Source organism: Pecten maximus, chromosome 15, assembly GCF_902652985.1.
Source record: "Pecten maximus chromosome 15, xPecMax1.1, whole genome shotgun sequence".
NCBI lineage: Eukaryota > Metazoa > Mollusca > Bivalvia > Pectinida > Pectinidae > Pecten > Pecten maximus.
In genome coordinates this window covers 15,952,728-15,969,595 of record NC_047029.1, presented here as the reverse complement: position 1 = coordinate 15,969,595, position 16,868 = coordinate 15,952,728, and the positions used below count along the sequence as shown (strand labels likewise).

General features: G+C 46.1%; 1 protein-coding gene across 2 annotated transcripts in view; it reads left to right on the top strand.

Annotated features, from left to right (window-relative positions):
* The window catches only part of LOC117343773 (calcitonin gene-related peptide type 1 receptor-like), a 136,336-nt gene extending 120,609 nt beyond the window's left edge, over positions 1-15,727 (top strand). For both annotated transcript variants that reach the window (XM_033906264.1, XM_033906265.1), the window contains 2 exons: positions 14,985-15,026; positions 15,434-15,727. In XM_033906264.1, the coding sequence (XP_033762155.1) occupies positions 14,985-15,026; positions 15,434-15,574 (183 nt within the window). In that variant the 3' untranslated portion in view covers positions 15,575-15,727. The remainder of the gene's footprint in view (positions 1-14,984; positions 15,027-15,433) is intronic.
* Positions 15,728-16,868: the final 1,141 nt, after the last annotated feature.

The following is a 16,868-nucleotide window of genomic DNA, read 5'->3' as shown; positions in this document are numbered from 1 at the left end:
GAACAGCCATTATTTGCATTAGCTTTAGACAGACAGTTAAACCCCGCCTACTTTCTCCGTGACAATGGAAGAAAACAGTTGCATTAGTAATTTATGAAATTCAATGTTGAAGTGAAATATAAGCATGACATTTTTTTAGTTAACACTGAAAAGTGGTTTGCGAAAAGAAAACGGTGAATATTTCCATATATTCATACATGGTGATCTTGGTCAATTCTACACGCAAAATATTGAGAAATGTCGATTCAGAAACAGATATTTTAAATATCAATGTATAACACTAAAGTATTATCACTTTTAAGTATATACTGAGATATAGGGTAGAGCCAAAATAAACGAAACTGATCCATACATCTGTTCATACCTTCTAGAACTTGTCAGTGATGATAAGTGGTTAAACTGTTGACACCTAGGAGGCGACGGGGGTACTAAAATACTATAAACGTGGAAATTTACGCGAGGGGGAAATGTTTGCTTATTACTCGTCCTTTTGAACCCGAAAAGTTTTCCCACGCATATAATTATTTTATCAATTTGCTTAATTTCAAACTACAAACGAAGGTTGATCGATCGCGAAAATTACCCCCAAGAACATACAAAAAGTTTTTTTTTATACATCGAAATCGTGAAATCCATCCCCGCAAAAAAAAACACGTTAACAGTAGAAAGAAAGAAATCTCAAAATATGGATGGGGAGGTGCACCCAACACCTAAATAAAATGAATTACATCATTTTCAATATCGTATTTCAATAAATTATCAACTACAAATGTATATCATGAAGGGTAAATTCATTCAAATAAAGTGAACCGTGCCATTCAGAACACGGCAAACCTCGGCAAAAAAGTCCTTATACAAAATGAGAGTGAATGGCAGTAGAACAAAAAATGATTCAATCCTTTTATGTAATTGACATGAGCCAAGGTTATTTCATTAGATTCAACATGAGTTTTTTATGAGATTTAAAATGGTTTACATCAGGGAGCTAAGAAATGAGTCGTCAATGAAACGAAATATCTATATACCAAGAAAAACGGTTATTACAGGAAGAGTGTTTAAATCGTCGAGTTACAATAAACTTGTATGGCATTTGTCTTCCGTAACATGGTATTAAAGTCATTCAATTCCATTTCCCAACTTCAAATTGATAGTCTAGTCTTTCGATTGCTCAATTCCTGGCGGTATACTTATTACCAAGAATGAAGTGAGATAAAAGCTGGCCCAGTTCCCCTGAGCTAGAAATAACGTATACGATCCCTCTGGGAGAAATAACGTATACGATCCCTCTGGGAGAAATAACGTATACGATCCCTCTGGGAAACAATTCAGAATGAACTACTAGAGAACTAGCATTGATTTGCCTAATTCCTATTTTGTCTGACAGATCTGCCAAGCAGTGTCTTTCTACTGCTTATGTTCTCAAGACATCCCATTATTTTGATCTTAAGGGTTATATACACTCAGGTTTAAAATACACACACATAATATATGCCTTATCCGCGTGTCAATTCATAATCGCATTGATTCTTGGTTTTTGCCGAAGCTTAAACCAGCATCGGTATTTGTTTGTTTAATCCCGTTTCTGTGGATTTTCAAGTCAGACATTGTGGTATCAATGGAATTAGAAACTCGTCCTTGTATGACATACATTCAAACAACCCGCTATCATTTTTTCGGCATAGCCGTATAATATTCTTTAGGCCCCGAATATGACGCGACAGATGGCGTTACTGGTCAAGATGAAGTATGTGATTGGTCAATGTAAGGGTAATGCAAAATGCAGATATGCAGTTAAAAACGAAACAAAGTTAAGATTGAATGCAAGCTGAATAAGTGGATGTATCTTTTCAAATGATACATGAATAAAATAATATTCCTGATTCAAATGCAGTCTTATTATCACCAAAAATTATTCGAATTGATTTAATTTTGTAATTCGTGCTGGAAACTCATTAGTTCGTTAAATTAGCTTACCAGCAGTTTTAAACATTATAACCACCAGCATTAAAACTATGCCGTTAATCTTTTTTCAAAGATATTTCTTGTTTGTGTTGTTTTGTTTTTGTTTTTGTTTGGATGTTTTTTGTTTCCTTTTTGCTTGGTTTATCGCCCCTTGAACAGCCACGACGGTCATTTTGAGGCGGGGTCTCCTTGTAGTAGTTGGTGACTTCCTCTCTAAACAATATAGGGGGGAGCGTCGCATGCCATCGAGAGGAATTAGGATAACGTATCTTGCCCAACTTAAAGGATACAACCACGACAGCATAGACCGGTCTGTTTCTCAGCAAACTGACACAAAATTGACACGAGTTAGGGACGTCGTACCACGCACCTCGGATCTTCACCCGAGGTTACGTGGCCAACACTCTAACCGACGGGGCTTTCGCGCGCGGCCCCTGCGTGCCATTGATAAAACAAAAACAAAACAAACAAACAAAAAACTACATTAAAATAATATTTCTTATCAGTTTTTACCAAAGACCAATTTATTATCTAGTTAAAATTCCACATAACTGGTAATCATGTTAATAAGAATGATAAGATATATACAAGCTGATTTAATAAATGAATTGTTAAGTTAATTATGACAACATCGAAAACATCATAATGGTTTCAATACGGCTATCTTGCACTTTGACCTCTTATTAGAATATATATACAGTGATCAGATTTACGTCCCTGGAGGCGTTTTTTGACCATTGTCTAGTGTTGATATCATAGAACAAGGCCGTTTGTCTAGTCAGATCGGAAGACGTGACTCTGACATGACATTAGGAACACACACAAGTGTTCGATCAGTAGAGGCCAATCTATGGCCACGCACTTAGTGCACGGGGCCCGTAAATCGCCCTTTAACTGTCTTTGATGTTTATCCTTTCGGCTCACATGCTCAGATTTACCAATAACATCTACGTCTTCTCTGTCTGTACTCCCGTCCGTTGTCGTGACAGATTTTAGTTGTAAATAGTGATACGCTAGCCTTTTATCCTCCAGATTGGGAAAGTTTTCCATTTTCACTCGGTCGATAGAACGGCGGACTGGCAAGCCGAGCGTCGCGGGTTCGATCCCCACTGGAGGCACATATTATACTTGGTTTCCTGATACACTACTACGGCAATGCGAAATCGTTATCTCATCACAGCCACACACGTGAATGATATCATCAAAGATATCAAGTCTTTGCTTTCTATAATATTTGTATTTTGATCGGAAAAGGACAGAAATGATGAATGATTTTCTTAGAGGATTATGAATGAGTTAACAGAATCGAATTATTTTCAACATATAATCATAATACCCATGAACACACACATGGAGGATGATATCAGGGCCCAGTTGTTCAAAGGGTGATAATATCTTCTTCTTTTTTATTTTACTTCAAAACTTGTGTGTATTCATTAAAAAACGCAGTTAGGAAGAGACTGAAGGATGCTTGTGAGTTTTGTAAAATTTTGCGAAGTGAGTTTCAACAGATATTTATATAATGCTCCATTACTTAATATATTATAGCTTATTGTATGGTCACATCCTCATAATAAGTACCTTGCTAGTGATTTGATTTTTTATTTTATTTCGGCCTATCGACAATTGTCATTTAGGGCCAAACAGTATTCGAGAAAGGCGTTCAACAGAAGAAACGTAACAAACTAAAAATCTTTCAGAAAGCAGAACAATAACAACTGTTTAGTCCTTATCAACTCTCTCGAATCCCTTCGTTGTAGGTTCTGCCTCCGGCCGTTGGCGTCTTTAATTCCCGGAAATCGTGATATCGGGAACAAGCCAATGAATAGTAAATCAATTTCGATATGCAAATGCCGTAGGTTTAGAGGCAAGAGACGGTAAAAGCTATTATTGTACACCTTGATTTTGTCTAGCACCCATCCATTCAAGTCATCGCCATCTGTAGCGATTCCTACCGTCAGAATAGTACATAAGATATGACTCTATTCTATGTTAGTGATATATAACCGTTAACACGGCGTGAGACAAAGTCTCACATGTTATGAATGAAGTCTGCAGATATTTTGTTTTCATCCCTTGTTTGTATATGCTAATTTCGTTTCCTATCCGCAGATAGAGAATATTTCCTCCCCGCAATAATGCATGATAACAAATCGATCACACACTTCCTCTGGGTCTCTCTCAGATCACACAGCTTCTCTGGGTCTCTCTCAGATCACACAGTTCTCGGGGTCTCGATTAGATCACACAGTTCTCTGGGTCTCTCTCAGATCACACAGTTCTCGGGGTCTCGCTCAGATCACACAGTTCTCGGGGTCTCTCCTCAGATCACACACTTCTCTGGGTCTCTCTCAGATCACACAGTTCTCGGGGTCTCTCTCAGATCACACAGTTCTCTGGGTCTCTCTCAGATCACACACTTCTCTGGGTCTCTCTCAGATCACACAGTTCTCGGGGTCTCTCTCAGATCACACAGTTCTCTGGGTCTCTCTCAGATCACACAGTTCTCTGGGTCTCTCTCAGATCACACAGTTCTCGGGGTCTCTCTCAGATCACACACTTCTCTGGGTCTCTCTCAGATCACACACTTCTCGGGGTCTCTCTCAGATCACACAGTTCTCTGGGTCTCTCTCAGATCACACAGTTCTCGGGGTCTCTCTCAGATCACACACTTCTCGGGGTCTCTCTCAGATCACACACTTCTCGGGGTCTCTCTCAGATCACACAGTTCTCGGGGTCTCTCTCAGATCACACAGTTCTCGGGGTCTCTCTCAGATCACACAGTTCTCGGGGTCTCTCTCAGATCACACAGTTCTCTGGGTCTCTCTCAGATCACACAGTTCTCTGGGTCTCTCTCAGATCACACAGTTCTCGGGGTCTCTCTCAGATCACACAGTTCTCGGGGTCTCTCTCAGATCACACACTTCTCTGGGTCTCTCTCAGATCACACACTTCTCTGGGTCTCTCTCAGATCACACAGTTCTCTGGGTCTCTCTCAGATCACACAGTTCTCGGGGTCTCTCTCAGATCACACACTTCTCTGGGTCTCTCTCAGATCACACACAGTTCTCTGGGTCTCTCTCAGATCACACAGTTCTCTGGGTCTCTCTCAGATCACACAGTTCTCTGGGTCTCTCTCAGATCACACAGTTCTCGGGGTCTCTCTCAGATCACACACTTCTCTGGGTCTCTCTCAGATCACACAGTTCTCTGGGTCTCTCTCAGATCACACAGTTCTCGGGGTCTCTCTCAGATCACACACTTCTCGGGGTCTCTCTCAGATCACACAGTTCTCGGGTCTCTCTCAGATCACACACTTCTCTGGGTCTCTCTCAGATCACACAGTTCTCGGGTCTCTCTCAGATCACACACTTCTCTGGGTCTCTCTCAGATCACACACTTCTCGGGTCTCTCTCAGATCACACAGTTCTCTGGGTCTCTCTCAGATCACACAGTTCTCGGGGTCTCTCTCAGATCACACACTTCTCTGGGTCTCTCTCAGATCACACAGTTCTCTGGGTCTCTCTCAGATCACACACTTCTCTGGGTCTCTCTCAGATCACACAGTTCTCGGGGTCTCTCTCAGATCACACACTTCTCTGGGTCTCTCTCAGATCACACACTTCTCTGGGTCTCTCTCAGATCACACAGTTCTCTGGGTCTCTCTCAGATCACACACTTCTCTGGGTCTCTCTCAGATCACACAGTTCTCGGGTCTCTCTCAGATCACACAGTTCTCTGGGTCTCTCTCAGATCACACAGTTCTCGGGGTCTCTCTCAGATCACACACTTCTCTGGGTCTCTCTCAGATCACACACTTCTCTGGGTCTCTCTCAGATCACACACTTCTCTGGGTCTCTCTCAGATCACACAGTTCTCGGGGTCTCTCTCAGATCACACAGTTCTCTGGGTCTCTCTCAGATCACACAGTTCTCTGGGTCTCTCTCAGATCACACAGTTCTCGGGGTCTCTCTCAGATCACACAGTTCTCTGGGTCTCTCTCAGATCACACACTTCTCTGGGTCTCTCTCAGATCACACAGTTCTCGGGGTCTCTCTCAGATCACACACTTCTCTGGGTCTCTCTCAGATCACACACTTCTCTGGGTCTCTCTCAGATCACACAGTTCTCGGGGTCTCTCTCAGATCACACAGTTCTCGGGGTCTCTCTCAGATCACACACTTCTCTGGGTCTCTCTCAGATCACACAGTTCTCGGGGTCTCTCTCAGATCACACACTTCTCGGGGTCTCTCTCAGATCACACAGTTCTCTGGGTCTCTCTCAGATCACACAGTTCTCTGGGTCTCTCAGATCACACACTTCTCGGGGTCTCTCTCAGATCACACAGTTCTCTGGGTCTCGCTCAGATCACACAGTTCTCGGGGTCTCTCTCAGATCACACAGTTCTCTGGGTCTCTCTCAGATCACACAGTTCTCGGGGTCTCTCTCAGATCACACAGTTCTCGGGTTCTCGCTCAGATCACACAGTTCTCGGGTCTCTCTCAGATCACACAGTTCTCTGGGTCTCGCTCAGATCACACACTTCTCGGGGTCTCTCTCAGATCACACAGTTCTCGGGGTCTCTCTCAGATCACACAGTTCTCTGGGTCTCTCTCAGATCACACAGTTCTCTGGGTCTCTCTCAGATCACACAGTTCTCGGGTCTCTCTCAGATCACACAGCTTCTCTGGGTCTCTCTCAGATCACACAGTTCTCTGGGTCTCTCTCAGATCACACACTTCTCTGGGTCTCTCTCAGATCACACAGTTCTCTGGGATCTCTCTCAGATCACACACTTCTCTGGGTCTCTCTCAGATCACACAGTTCTCTGGGTCTCTCTCAGATCACACACTTCTCTGGGTCTCTCTCAGATCACACACTTCTCTGGGTCTCTCTCAGATCACACACTTCTCTGGTCTCTCTCAGATCACACAGTTCTCTGGGTCTCTCTCAGATCACACAGTTCTCGGGGTCTCTCTCAGATCACACAGTTCTCTGGGTCTCTCTCAGATCACACAGTTCTCTGGGTCTCTCTCAGATCACACACTTCTCTGGGTCTCTCTCAGATCACACGCTTCTCTGGGTCTCTCTCAGATCACACAGTTCTCTGGGTCCTCTCAGATCACACAGTTCTCGGGGTCTCTCTCAGATCACACAGTTCTCTGGGTCTCTCTCAGATCACACACTTCTCTGGGTCTCTCTCAGATCACACAGTTCTCTGGGTCTCTCTCAGATCACACACTTCTCTGGGTCTCTCTCAGATCACACAGTTCTCTGGGTCTCTCTCAGATCACACACTTCTCTGGGTCTCTCTCAGATCACACAGTTCTCTGGGTCTCTCTCAGATCACACAGTTCTCTGGGTCTCTCTCAGATCACACAGTTCTCTGGGTCTCTCTCAGATCACACACTTCTCTGGGTCTCTCTCAGATCACACAGTTCTCGGGGTCTCTCTCAGATCACACACTTCTCTGGGTCTCTCTCAGATCACACAGTTCTCTGGGTCTCTCTCAGATCACACAGTTCTCTGGGTCTCTCTCAGATCACACACTTCTCGGGGTCTCTCTCAGATCACACAGTTCTCTGGGTCTCTCTCAGATCACACACTTCTCTGGGTCTCTCTCAGATCACACACTTCTCTGGGTCTCTCTCAGATCACACAGTTCTCGGGGTCTCTCTCAGATCACACAGTTCTCTGGGTCTCTCTCAGATCACACAGTTCTCTGGGTCTCTCTCAGATCACACAGTTCTCGGGGTCTCTCTCTGGGTCTCTCTCAGATAACACAGTTCTCTGGGTCTCTCTCAGATCACACAGTTCTCTGGGGTCTCTCTCAGATCACACACTTCTCTGGGTCTCTCTCAGATCACACAGCTTCTCTGGGTCTCTCTCAGATCACACACTTCTCTGGGTCTCTCTCAGATCACACACTTCTCGGGTCTCTCTCAGATCACACAGTTCTCGGGTCTCTCTCAGATCACACACTTCTCTGGGTCTCTCTCAGATCACACCTTCTCTGGGTCTCTCTCAGATCACACACTTCTCTGGGGTCTCTCTCAGATCACACACTTCTCTGGGTCTCTCTCAGATCACACATTCTCTGGGTCTCTCTCAGATCACACACTTCTCGGGGTCCTCTCTCAGATCACACATTCTCTGGGTCTCTCTCAGATCACACAGTTCTCTGGGTCTCTCTCAGATCACACAGTTCTCTGGGTCTCTCTCAGATCACACAGTTCTCTGGGTCTCTCTCAGATCACACAGTTCTCGGGTCTCGCTCAGATCACACACGTTCTCTGGGTCTCTCTCAGATCACACAGTTCTTCGGGGTCTCGCTCAGATCACACAGGTTCTCTGGGTCTCTCTCAGATCACACAGTTCTCTGGGTCTCTCTCAGATCACACACTTCTCTGGGTCTCTCTCAGATCACACACTTCTCGGGGTCTCTCTCAGATCACACAGTTCTCGGGGTCTCTCTCAGATCACACACTTAGGTCTCGCTCAGATCACACAGTTCTCGGGGTCTCTCTCAGATCACACAGTTCTCTGGGTCTCTCTCAGATCACACAGTTCTCTGGGTCTCTCTCAGATCACACAGTTCTCGGGGTCTCTCTCAGATCACACACTTCTCTGGGTCTCTCTCAGATCACACAGTTCTCGGGGTCTCGCTCAGATCACACAGTTCTCTGGGTCTCTCTCAGATCACACACTTCTCTGGGTCTCTCTCAGATCACACAGTTCTCTGGGGTCTCTCTCAGATCACACACTTCTCTGGGGTCTCTCTCAGATCACACAGCTTCTCTGGGTCTCTCTCAGATCACACACTTCTCGGGGTCTCTCTCAGATCACACACTTCTCTGGGTCTCTCTCAGATCACACAGTTCTCTGGGTCTCTCAGATCACACACTTCTCTGGGTCTCTCTCAGATCACACACTTCTCTGGGTCTCTCTCAGATCACACACTTCTCTGGGTCTCTCTCAGATCACACAGTTCTCTGGGTCTCTCTCAGATCACACAGTTCTCGGGGTCTCTCTCAGATCACACAGTTCTCTGGGTCTCTCTCAGATCACACAGTTCTCGGGGTCTCTCTCAGATCACACAGTTCTCTGGGTCTCTCTCAGATCACACAGTTCTCGGGGTCTCTCTCAGATCACACAGTTCTCTGGGTCTCTCTCAGATCACACAGTTCTCGGGGTCTCTCTCCAGATCACACTTCTCTGGGTCTCTCTCAGATCACACAGTTCTCTGGGTCTCTCTCAGATCACACACTTCTCTGGGTCTCTCTCAGATCACACAGTTCTCGGGGTCTCGCTCAGATCACACAGTTCTCGGGGTCTCTCTCAGATCACACAGTTCTCGGGTCTCTCTCAGATCACACAGTTCTCGGGGTCTCTCTCAGATCACACAGTTCTCGGGTCTCTCTCAGATCACACAGTTCTCGGGGTCTCTCTCAGATCACACACTTCTCTGGGTCTCTCTCAGATCACACACTTCTCGGGGTCTCTCTCAGATCACACAGTTCTCGGGTCTCTCTCAGATCACACAGTTCTCGGGGTCTCTCTCAGATCACACAGTTCTCGGGGTCTCTCTCAGATCACACAGTTCTCGGGGTCTCGCTCAGATCACACAGTTCTCGGGGTCTCTCTCAGATCACACACTTCTCTGGGTCTCTCTCAGATCACACAGTTCTCTGGGTCTCTCTCAGATCACACAGTTCTCTGGGTCTCTCTCAGATCACACACTTCTCTGGGTCTCTCTCAGATCACACAGTTCTCTGGGTCTCTCTCAGATCACACACTTCTCTGGGTCTCTCTCAGATCACACACTTCTCTGGGTCTCGCTCAGATCACACAGTTCTCTGGGTCTCTCTCAGATCACACACTTCTCTGGGTCTCTCTCAGATCACACACTTCTCTGGGTCTCGCTCAGATCACACAGTTCTCTGGGTCTCTCTCAGATCACACACTTCTCTGGGTCTCTCTCAGATCACACACTTCTCTGGGTCTCTCTCAGATCACACAGTTCTCGGGGTCTCTCTCAGATCACACACTTCTCTGGGTCTCTCTCAGATCACACACTTCTCTGGGTCTCTCTCAGATCACACACTTCTCTGGGTCTCTCTCAGATCACACAGTTCTCGGGGTCTCTCTCAGATCACACACTTCTCTGGGTCTCTCTCAGATCACACAGTTCTCTGGGTCTCTCTCAGATCACACAGTTCTCGGGGTCTCTCTCAGATCACACAGTTCTCGGGGTCTCTCTCAGATCACACACTTCTCGGGTCTCTCTCAGATCACACAGTTCTCGGGTCTCTCTCAGATCACACACGTTCTCTGGGTCTCTCTCAGATCACACAGTTCTCTGGGTCTCTCTCAGATCACACAGTTCTCTGGGTCTCTCTCAGATCACACAGTTCTCTGGGGTCTCTCTCAGATCACACAGTTCTCGGGGTCTCTCTCAGATCACACACTTCTCTGGGTCTCTCTCAGATCACACAGTTCTCGGGGTCTCTCTCAGATCACACAGTTCTCTGGGTCTCTCTCAGATCACACAGTTCTCGGGGTCTCTCTCAGATCACACAGTTCTCGGGGTCTCTCTCAGATCACACAGTTCTCGGGGTCTCTCTCAGATCACACAGTTCTCGGGGTCTCTCTCAGATCACACAGTTCTCGGGGTCTCTCTCAGATCACACAGTTCTCGGGGTCTCTCTCAGATCACACACTTCTCTGGGTCTCTCTCAGATCACACAGTTCTCTGGGTCTCTCTCAGATCACACACTTCTCGGGGTCTCGCTCAGATCACACAGTTCTCGGGTCTCTCTCAGATCACACAGTTCTCGGGGTCTCTCTCAGATCACACAGTTCTCTGGGTCTCTCTCAGATCACACACAGTTCTCTGGGTCTCTCTCAGATCACACACTTCTCTGGGTCTCGCTCAGATCACACACTTCTCGGGTCTCTCAGGATCACACACTTCTCTGGGTCTCTCAGATCACACACTTCTCTGGGTCTCTCTCAGATCACACACTTCTCTGGGTCTCGATCAGATCACACACTTCTCGGGGTCCCTCTCAGATCACACACTTCTCTGGGTCTCTCTCAGATCACACACTTCTCTGGGTCTCTCTCAGATCACACAGTTCTCTGGTCTCTCTCAGATCACACACTTCTCTGGGTCTCTCTCAGATCACACAGTTCTCGGGTCTCTCTCAGATCACACAGTTCTCTGGGTCTCTCTCAGATCACACAGTTCTCTGGGTCTCTCTCAGATCACACAGTTCTCGGGGTCTCTCTCAGATCACACACTTCTCTGGGTCTCTCTCAGATCACACAGTTCTCTGGGTCTCTCTCAGATCACACAGTTCTCGGGGTCTCTCTCAGATCACACAGTTCTCGGGGTCTCTCTCAGATCACACACTTCTCTGGGTCTCTCTCAGATCACACAGTTCTCGGGTCTCTCTCAGATCACACAGTTCTCGGGGTCTCTCTCAGATCACACAGTTCTCGGGGTCTCTCTCAGATCACACACTTCTCTGGGTCTCTCTCAGATCACACAGTTCTCGGGGTCTCTCTCAGATCACACACTTCTCTGGGTCTCGCTCAGATCACACAGTTCTCGGGGTCTCTCTCAGATCACACACTTCTCTGGGTCTCTCTCAGATCACACACTTCTCTGGGTCTCTCTCAGATCACACAGTTCTCTGGGTCTCTCTCAGATCACCACTTCTCTGGGTCTATCAGACACACAGTTCTCTGGGTCTCTCTCAGATCACACAGTTCTCGGGGTCTCTCTCAGATCACACAGTTCTCGGGGTCTCTCTCAGATCACACACAGTTCTCTGGGTCTCTCTCAGATCACACACTTCTCTGGGTCTCTCTCAGATCACACACAGTTCTCTGGGTCTCTCTCAGATCACACACTTCTCTGGGTCTCTCTCAGATCACACAGTTCTCGGGGTCTCTCTCAGATCACACAGTTCTCGGGGTCTCTCTCAGATCACACACTTCTCGGGGTCTCGCTCAGATCACACAGTTCTCTGGGTCTCTCTCAGATCACACAGCTTTCGGGGGTCTCTCTCAGATCACACAGTTCTCGGGGTCTCGCTCAGATCACACAGTTCTCGGGGTCTCTCTCAGATCACACAGTTCTCGGGGTCTCTCTCAGATCACACAGTTCTCTGGGTCTCTCTCAGATCACACAGTTCTCTGGGTCTCTCTCAGATCACACAGTTCTCTGGGTCTCTCTCAGATCACACACAGTTCTCTGGGTCTCTCTCAGATCACACACTTCTCTGGGTCTCGCTCAGATCACACACTTCTCTGGGTCTCTCAGATCACACACTTCTCTGGGTCTCTCTCAGATCACACACTTCTCGGGGTCTCTCTCAGATCACACACTTCTCTGGGTCTCTCTCAGATCACACACTTCTCTGGGTCTCTCTCAGATCACACACTTCTCTGGGTCTCTCTCAGATCACACAGTTCTCGGGGTCTCTCTCAGATCACACACTTCTCTGGGTCTCTCTCAGATCACACACTTCTCTGGGTCTCTCTCAGATCACACACTTCTCTGGGTCTCTCTCAGATCACACAGTTCTCTGGGTCTCTCTCAGATCACACAGTTCTCGGGGTCTCTCTCAGATCACACAGTTCTCGGGTCTCTCTCACATCACACACTTCTCTGGGGTCTCTCTCAGATCACACACTTCTCTGGGTCTCTCTCAGATCACACAGTTCTCTGGGTCTCTCTCAGATCACACACTTCTCGGGGTCTCTCTCAGATCACACAGTTCTCTGGGTCTCTCTCAGATCACACAGTTCTCTGGGTCTCTCTCAGATCACACACTTCTCTGGGTCTCTCTCAGATCACACACTTCTCTGGGTCTCTCTCAGATCACACACTTCTCTGGGTCTCTCTCAGATCACACAGTTTTCGGGGTCTCTCTCAGATCACACAGTTCTCTGGGTCTCTCTCAGATCACACAGTTCTCGGGGTCCCTCTCAGATCACACAGTTTTCGGGGTCCCTCTCAGATCACACAGTTTTCGGGGTCTCGCTCAGATCACACAGTTCTCTGGGTCTCTGTCAGATCACACACTTCTCTGGGTCTCTCTCAGATCACACAGTTCTCGGGGTCCCTCTCAGATCACACACTTCTCTGGTTCTCTCTCAGATCACACAGTTCTCTGGGTCTCTCTCAGATCACACACTTCTCTGGGTCTCTCTCAGATCACACAGTTCTCGGGGTCCCTCTCAGATCACACAGTTCTCGGGGTCCCTCTCAGATCACACAGTTCTCGTGGTCCCTCTCAGATCACACAGTTCTCGGGGTCTCTCAGATCACACAGTTCTCTGGTTCTCTCTCAGATCACACAGTTCTCTGGGTCTCTCTCAGATCACACAGTTCTCTGGGTCTCTCTCAGATCACACACTTCTCGGGGTCCCTCTCAGATCACACAGTTCTCGGGGTTCGATCAGATCACAAAGTTCTCGGGGTCTCTCTCAGATCACACAGTTCTCTGGGTCTCTCTCAGATCACACAGTTTTCGGGGTCTCTCTCAGATCACACAGTTATCGGGGTCTCTCTCAGATCACACAGTTCTCGGGGTCTCGCTCAGATCACACACTTCTTTGGGTCTCTCTCAGATCACACACTTCTCGGGGTCTCGCTCAGATCGCACAGTTCTCTGGGTCTCTCTCAGATCACACAGTTCTCTGGGTCTCTCTCAGATCACACAGTTCTCGGGGTCTCTCTCAGATCACACAGTTCTCTGGGTCTCTCTCAGATCACACATTTCTCTGGGTCTCTCTCAGATCACACAGTTCTCGGGGTCTCTCTCAGATCACACACTCCTCTGGGTCTCTCTCAGATCACACACTCCTCTGGGTCTCTCTCAGATCACACAGTTCTCGGGGTCTCGATTAGATCACACAGTTCTCGGGGTCTTTCTCAGATCACACACTTCTCTGGGTCTCTCTCAGATCACACACTTCTCTGGGTCTCTCTCAGATCACACAGTTCTCGGGGTCTCTCTCAGATCACACAGTTCTCGGGGTCTCTCTCAGATCACACAGTTCTCGGGGTCCCTCTCAGATCACACAGTTCTCTGGGTCTCTCTCAGATCACACACTTCTCTGGGTCTCTCTCAGATCACACAGTTCTCTGGGTCTCTCTCAGATCACACAGTTCTCGGGGTCTCTCTCAGATCACACAGTTCCCGGGGTCTCTCTCAGATCACACAGTTCTCGGGGTTCGATCAGATCACACAGTTCTCTGGGTCTCTCTCAGATCACACACTTCTCTGGGTCTCTCTCAGATCACACACTTCTCGGGGTTCGATCAGATCACACACTTCTCTGGGTCTCTCTCGGATCACACAGTTCTCGGGGTCTCTCTCAGATCACACACTTCTCTGGGTCTCTCTCAGATCACACAGTTATCTGGTTCTCTCTCAGATCACACAGTTCTCGGGGTTCGATCAGATGATACAGTTCTCGGGGTCTCTCTCAGATCACACAGTTCTCGGGGTCTCTCTCAGATCACACAGTTATCTGGTTCTCTCTCAGATCACACAGTTCTCTGGGTCTCTCTCAGATCACACAGTTCCCGGGGTCTCTCTCAGATCACACAGTTCTCGGGGTTCGATCAGATCACACACTTCTCTGGGTCTCTCTCAGATCACACACTTCTCTGGGTCTCTCTCAGATCACACAGTTATCTGGTTCTCTCTCAGATCACACAGTTCTCGGGGTTCGATCAGATGATACAGTTCTCGGGGTCTCTCTCAGATCACACAGTTATCGGGGTCTCTCTCAGATCACACACTTCTCTGGTTCTCGCTCAGATCACGCAGTTCTCGGGGTCTCGATCAGATGATACAGTTCTCGGGATCTGGCTCAGATCACATAATCGTCGGTTCTCGTTCAATTCAAACATTTTTGAGGTCTGGCTGAGATATCTCGATATTTTATATAATAAGCTATTGTTTTGAACAATAATTGTAAATGTTGTTTTGTCTTTTTAGGGGGCGTTTGTTTCCACGATGTACTGCTTTTGTAACAGTGAGGTAAGTGTTGTTGGAATAGGAAATCGTTAACATGACAACACGGATTTTGGGTAGAATGTTAACATATTCAGAAAGTGCAACTTTAAAATGGGGTGTTCACAAGTCAATAGTGAAGCAAGAATTGCATGGCAACGATGTTCATATGTCTACATATATACATGTGTTTAATTCGCCACAAAGATTGTTGTATTCTAATATCACATATCGATATATTTTCATTTCTTCCTTAAAGATTCCATATAAGCCTATTAGCTACACTCGTGATAAACATATGTGCTATTATCAAAAACCCTATCAGATATCATCCATGAGTATGCCATATTGATAGATAATACATTATTGTTATCACACTTCAGAAAGTCCGATATTGTTATATATGTTTGACATGGATATTATTCTAAATTCAGGTGATATCGGTTATCAAGCGGAAGTGGTATCAACACAAAGTCATGTTTAGTGGAAAACGGAGTAGGACGTCATCAACCATTGCTGCAACCACGTACACATTTGTGGATCACGTGTCAACTGTACAAACATCAATCACGTGAGCGATGTCGCGAGAAACCGAGAAGGATTATACATCACAGGACTGGAATAATTTATAATATCTGTATATTGTTATATTTGTTATCTTAATATCATTGTTGCTATTAACATAGTAAAAAAGCCATGTCAGAAATAAATCATGTAGCATTTTCATACTCAAGTGTTTTATTTGTAATCTGAGAGAGGTATTACGATAATCATGAATATTAACAACTATATATAACTGTATAATAGTATATAAATAAGTCGCTTGTAGTATCTGTACGTGCAATGCCGTGTGTGTATTTACATTCACTACGATTTGTCGGGATAATGTGACCGGGTGGGATGTCTTCGGCAGTTTGCTTCAGTGATCATGAGGTAGCACTTTAAAGTCGGCATCACGGAGACAACAAACGCACTGCAGTCTCCCAAAACACGCATGCAACGCACTTTGTATACAAGAGGAGACTGTCTTTAAATGCCTATGTCGATCGGACACTAAACAAAAACAAACAAAATGTTCATTGCATCATGAGCAATTACATTCACTACGATACATGAGCATGGTGTTACGTACTGTATGTATATAAGCTTGGTTGTGTTTGATAGGAGCCGGAAAACTGTAAATACATGTAACATCCATCAGTAAGCACATCTAATTAGTTGCTAATACGGTCACTTGCACCGTCATCTATCGTTTGTTTAGTTTGCTCGAAATGAAACAAACTTGGATGTTAAAAGGATTAAATAACTGACCAAAATATACTTTACTGGGAAAATTTTCCAGGTACAGCTCGGTATTTTCGCCAATAAGAAGTAGAGTTTTGATAAAACGATCAAATGGTGGGATGTTGTCGCAATACAAATGGTGGGATGTTGTCGCTATACAAATGGTGGGATATTGTCGTAATACAAATGGTGGGATGTTGTCGCAATACAAATGGTAGGATGTTGTCGCTATACAAATGGTGGGATATTGTCGTAATACAAATGGTGGGATGTTTTCGCTATACAAATGGTAGGATGTTGTCGCAATACAAATGGTGGGATGTTGTCGCAATACAAATGGTGGGATGTTGTCGCTATACAAATGGTAGGATGTTGTCGCAATACAAATGGTGGGATGTTGTCGCAATACAAATGGTAGGATGTTGTCGCTATACAAATGGTGGGATGTTGTCGCAATACAAATGGTAGGATGTTGTCGCTATACAAATGGTGGGATGTTTTCGCTATGCAAATGGTGGGATGATGTCGCAATACAAATGGTAGGATGTTGTCGCTATACAAATGGTGGGATGTTTTCGCTATACA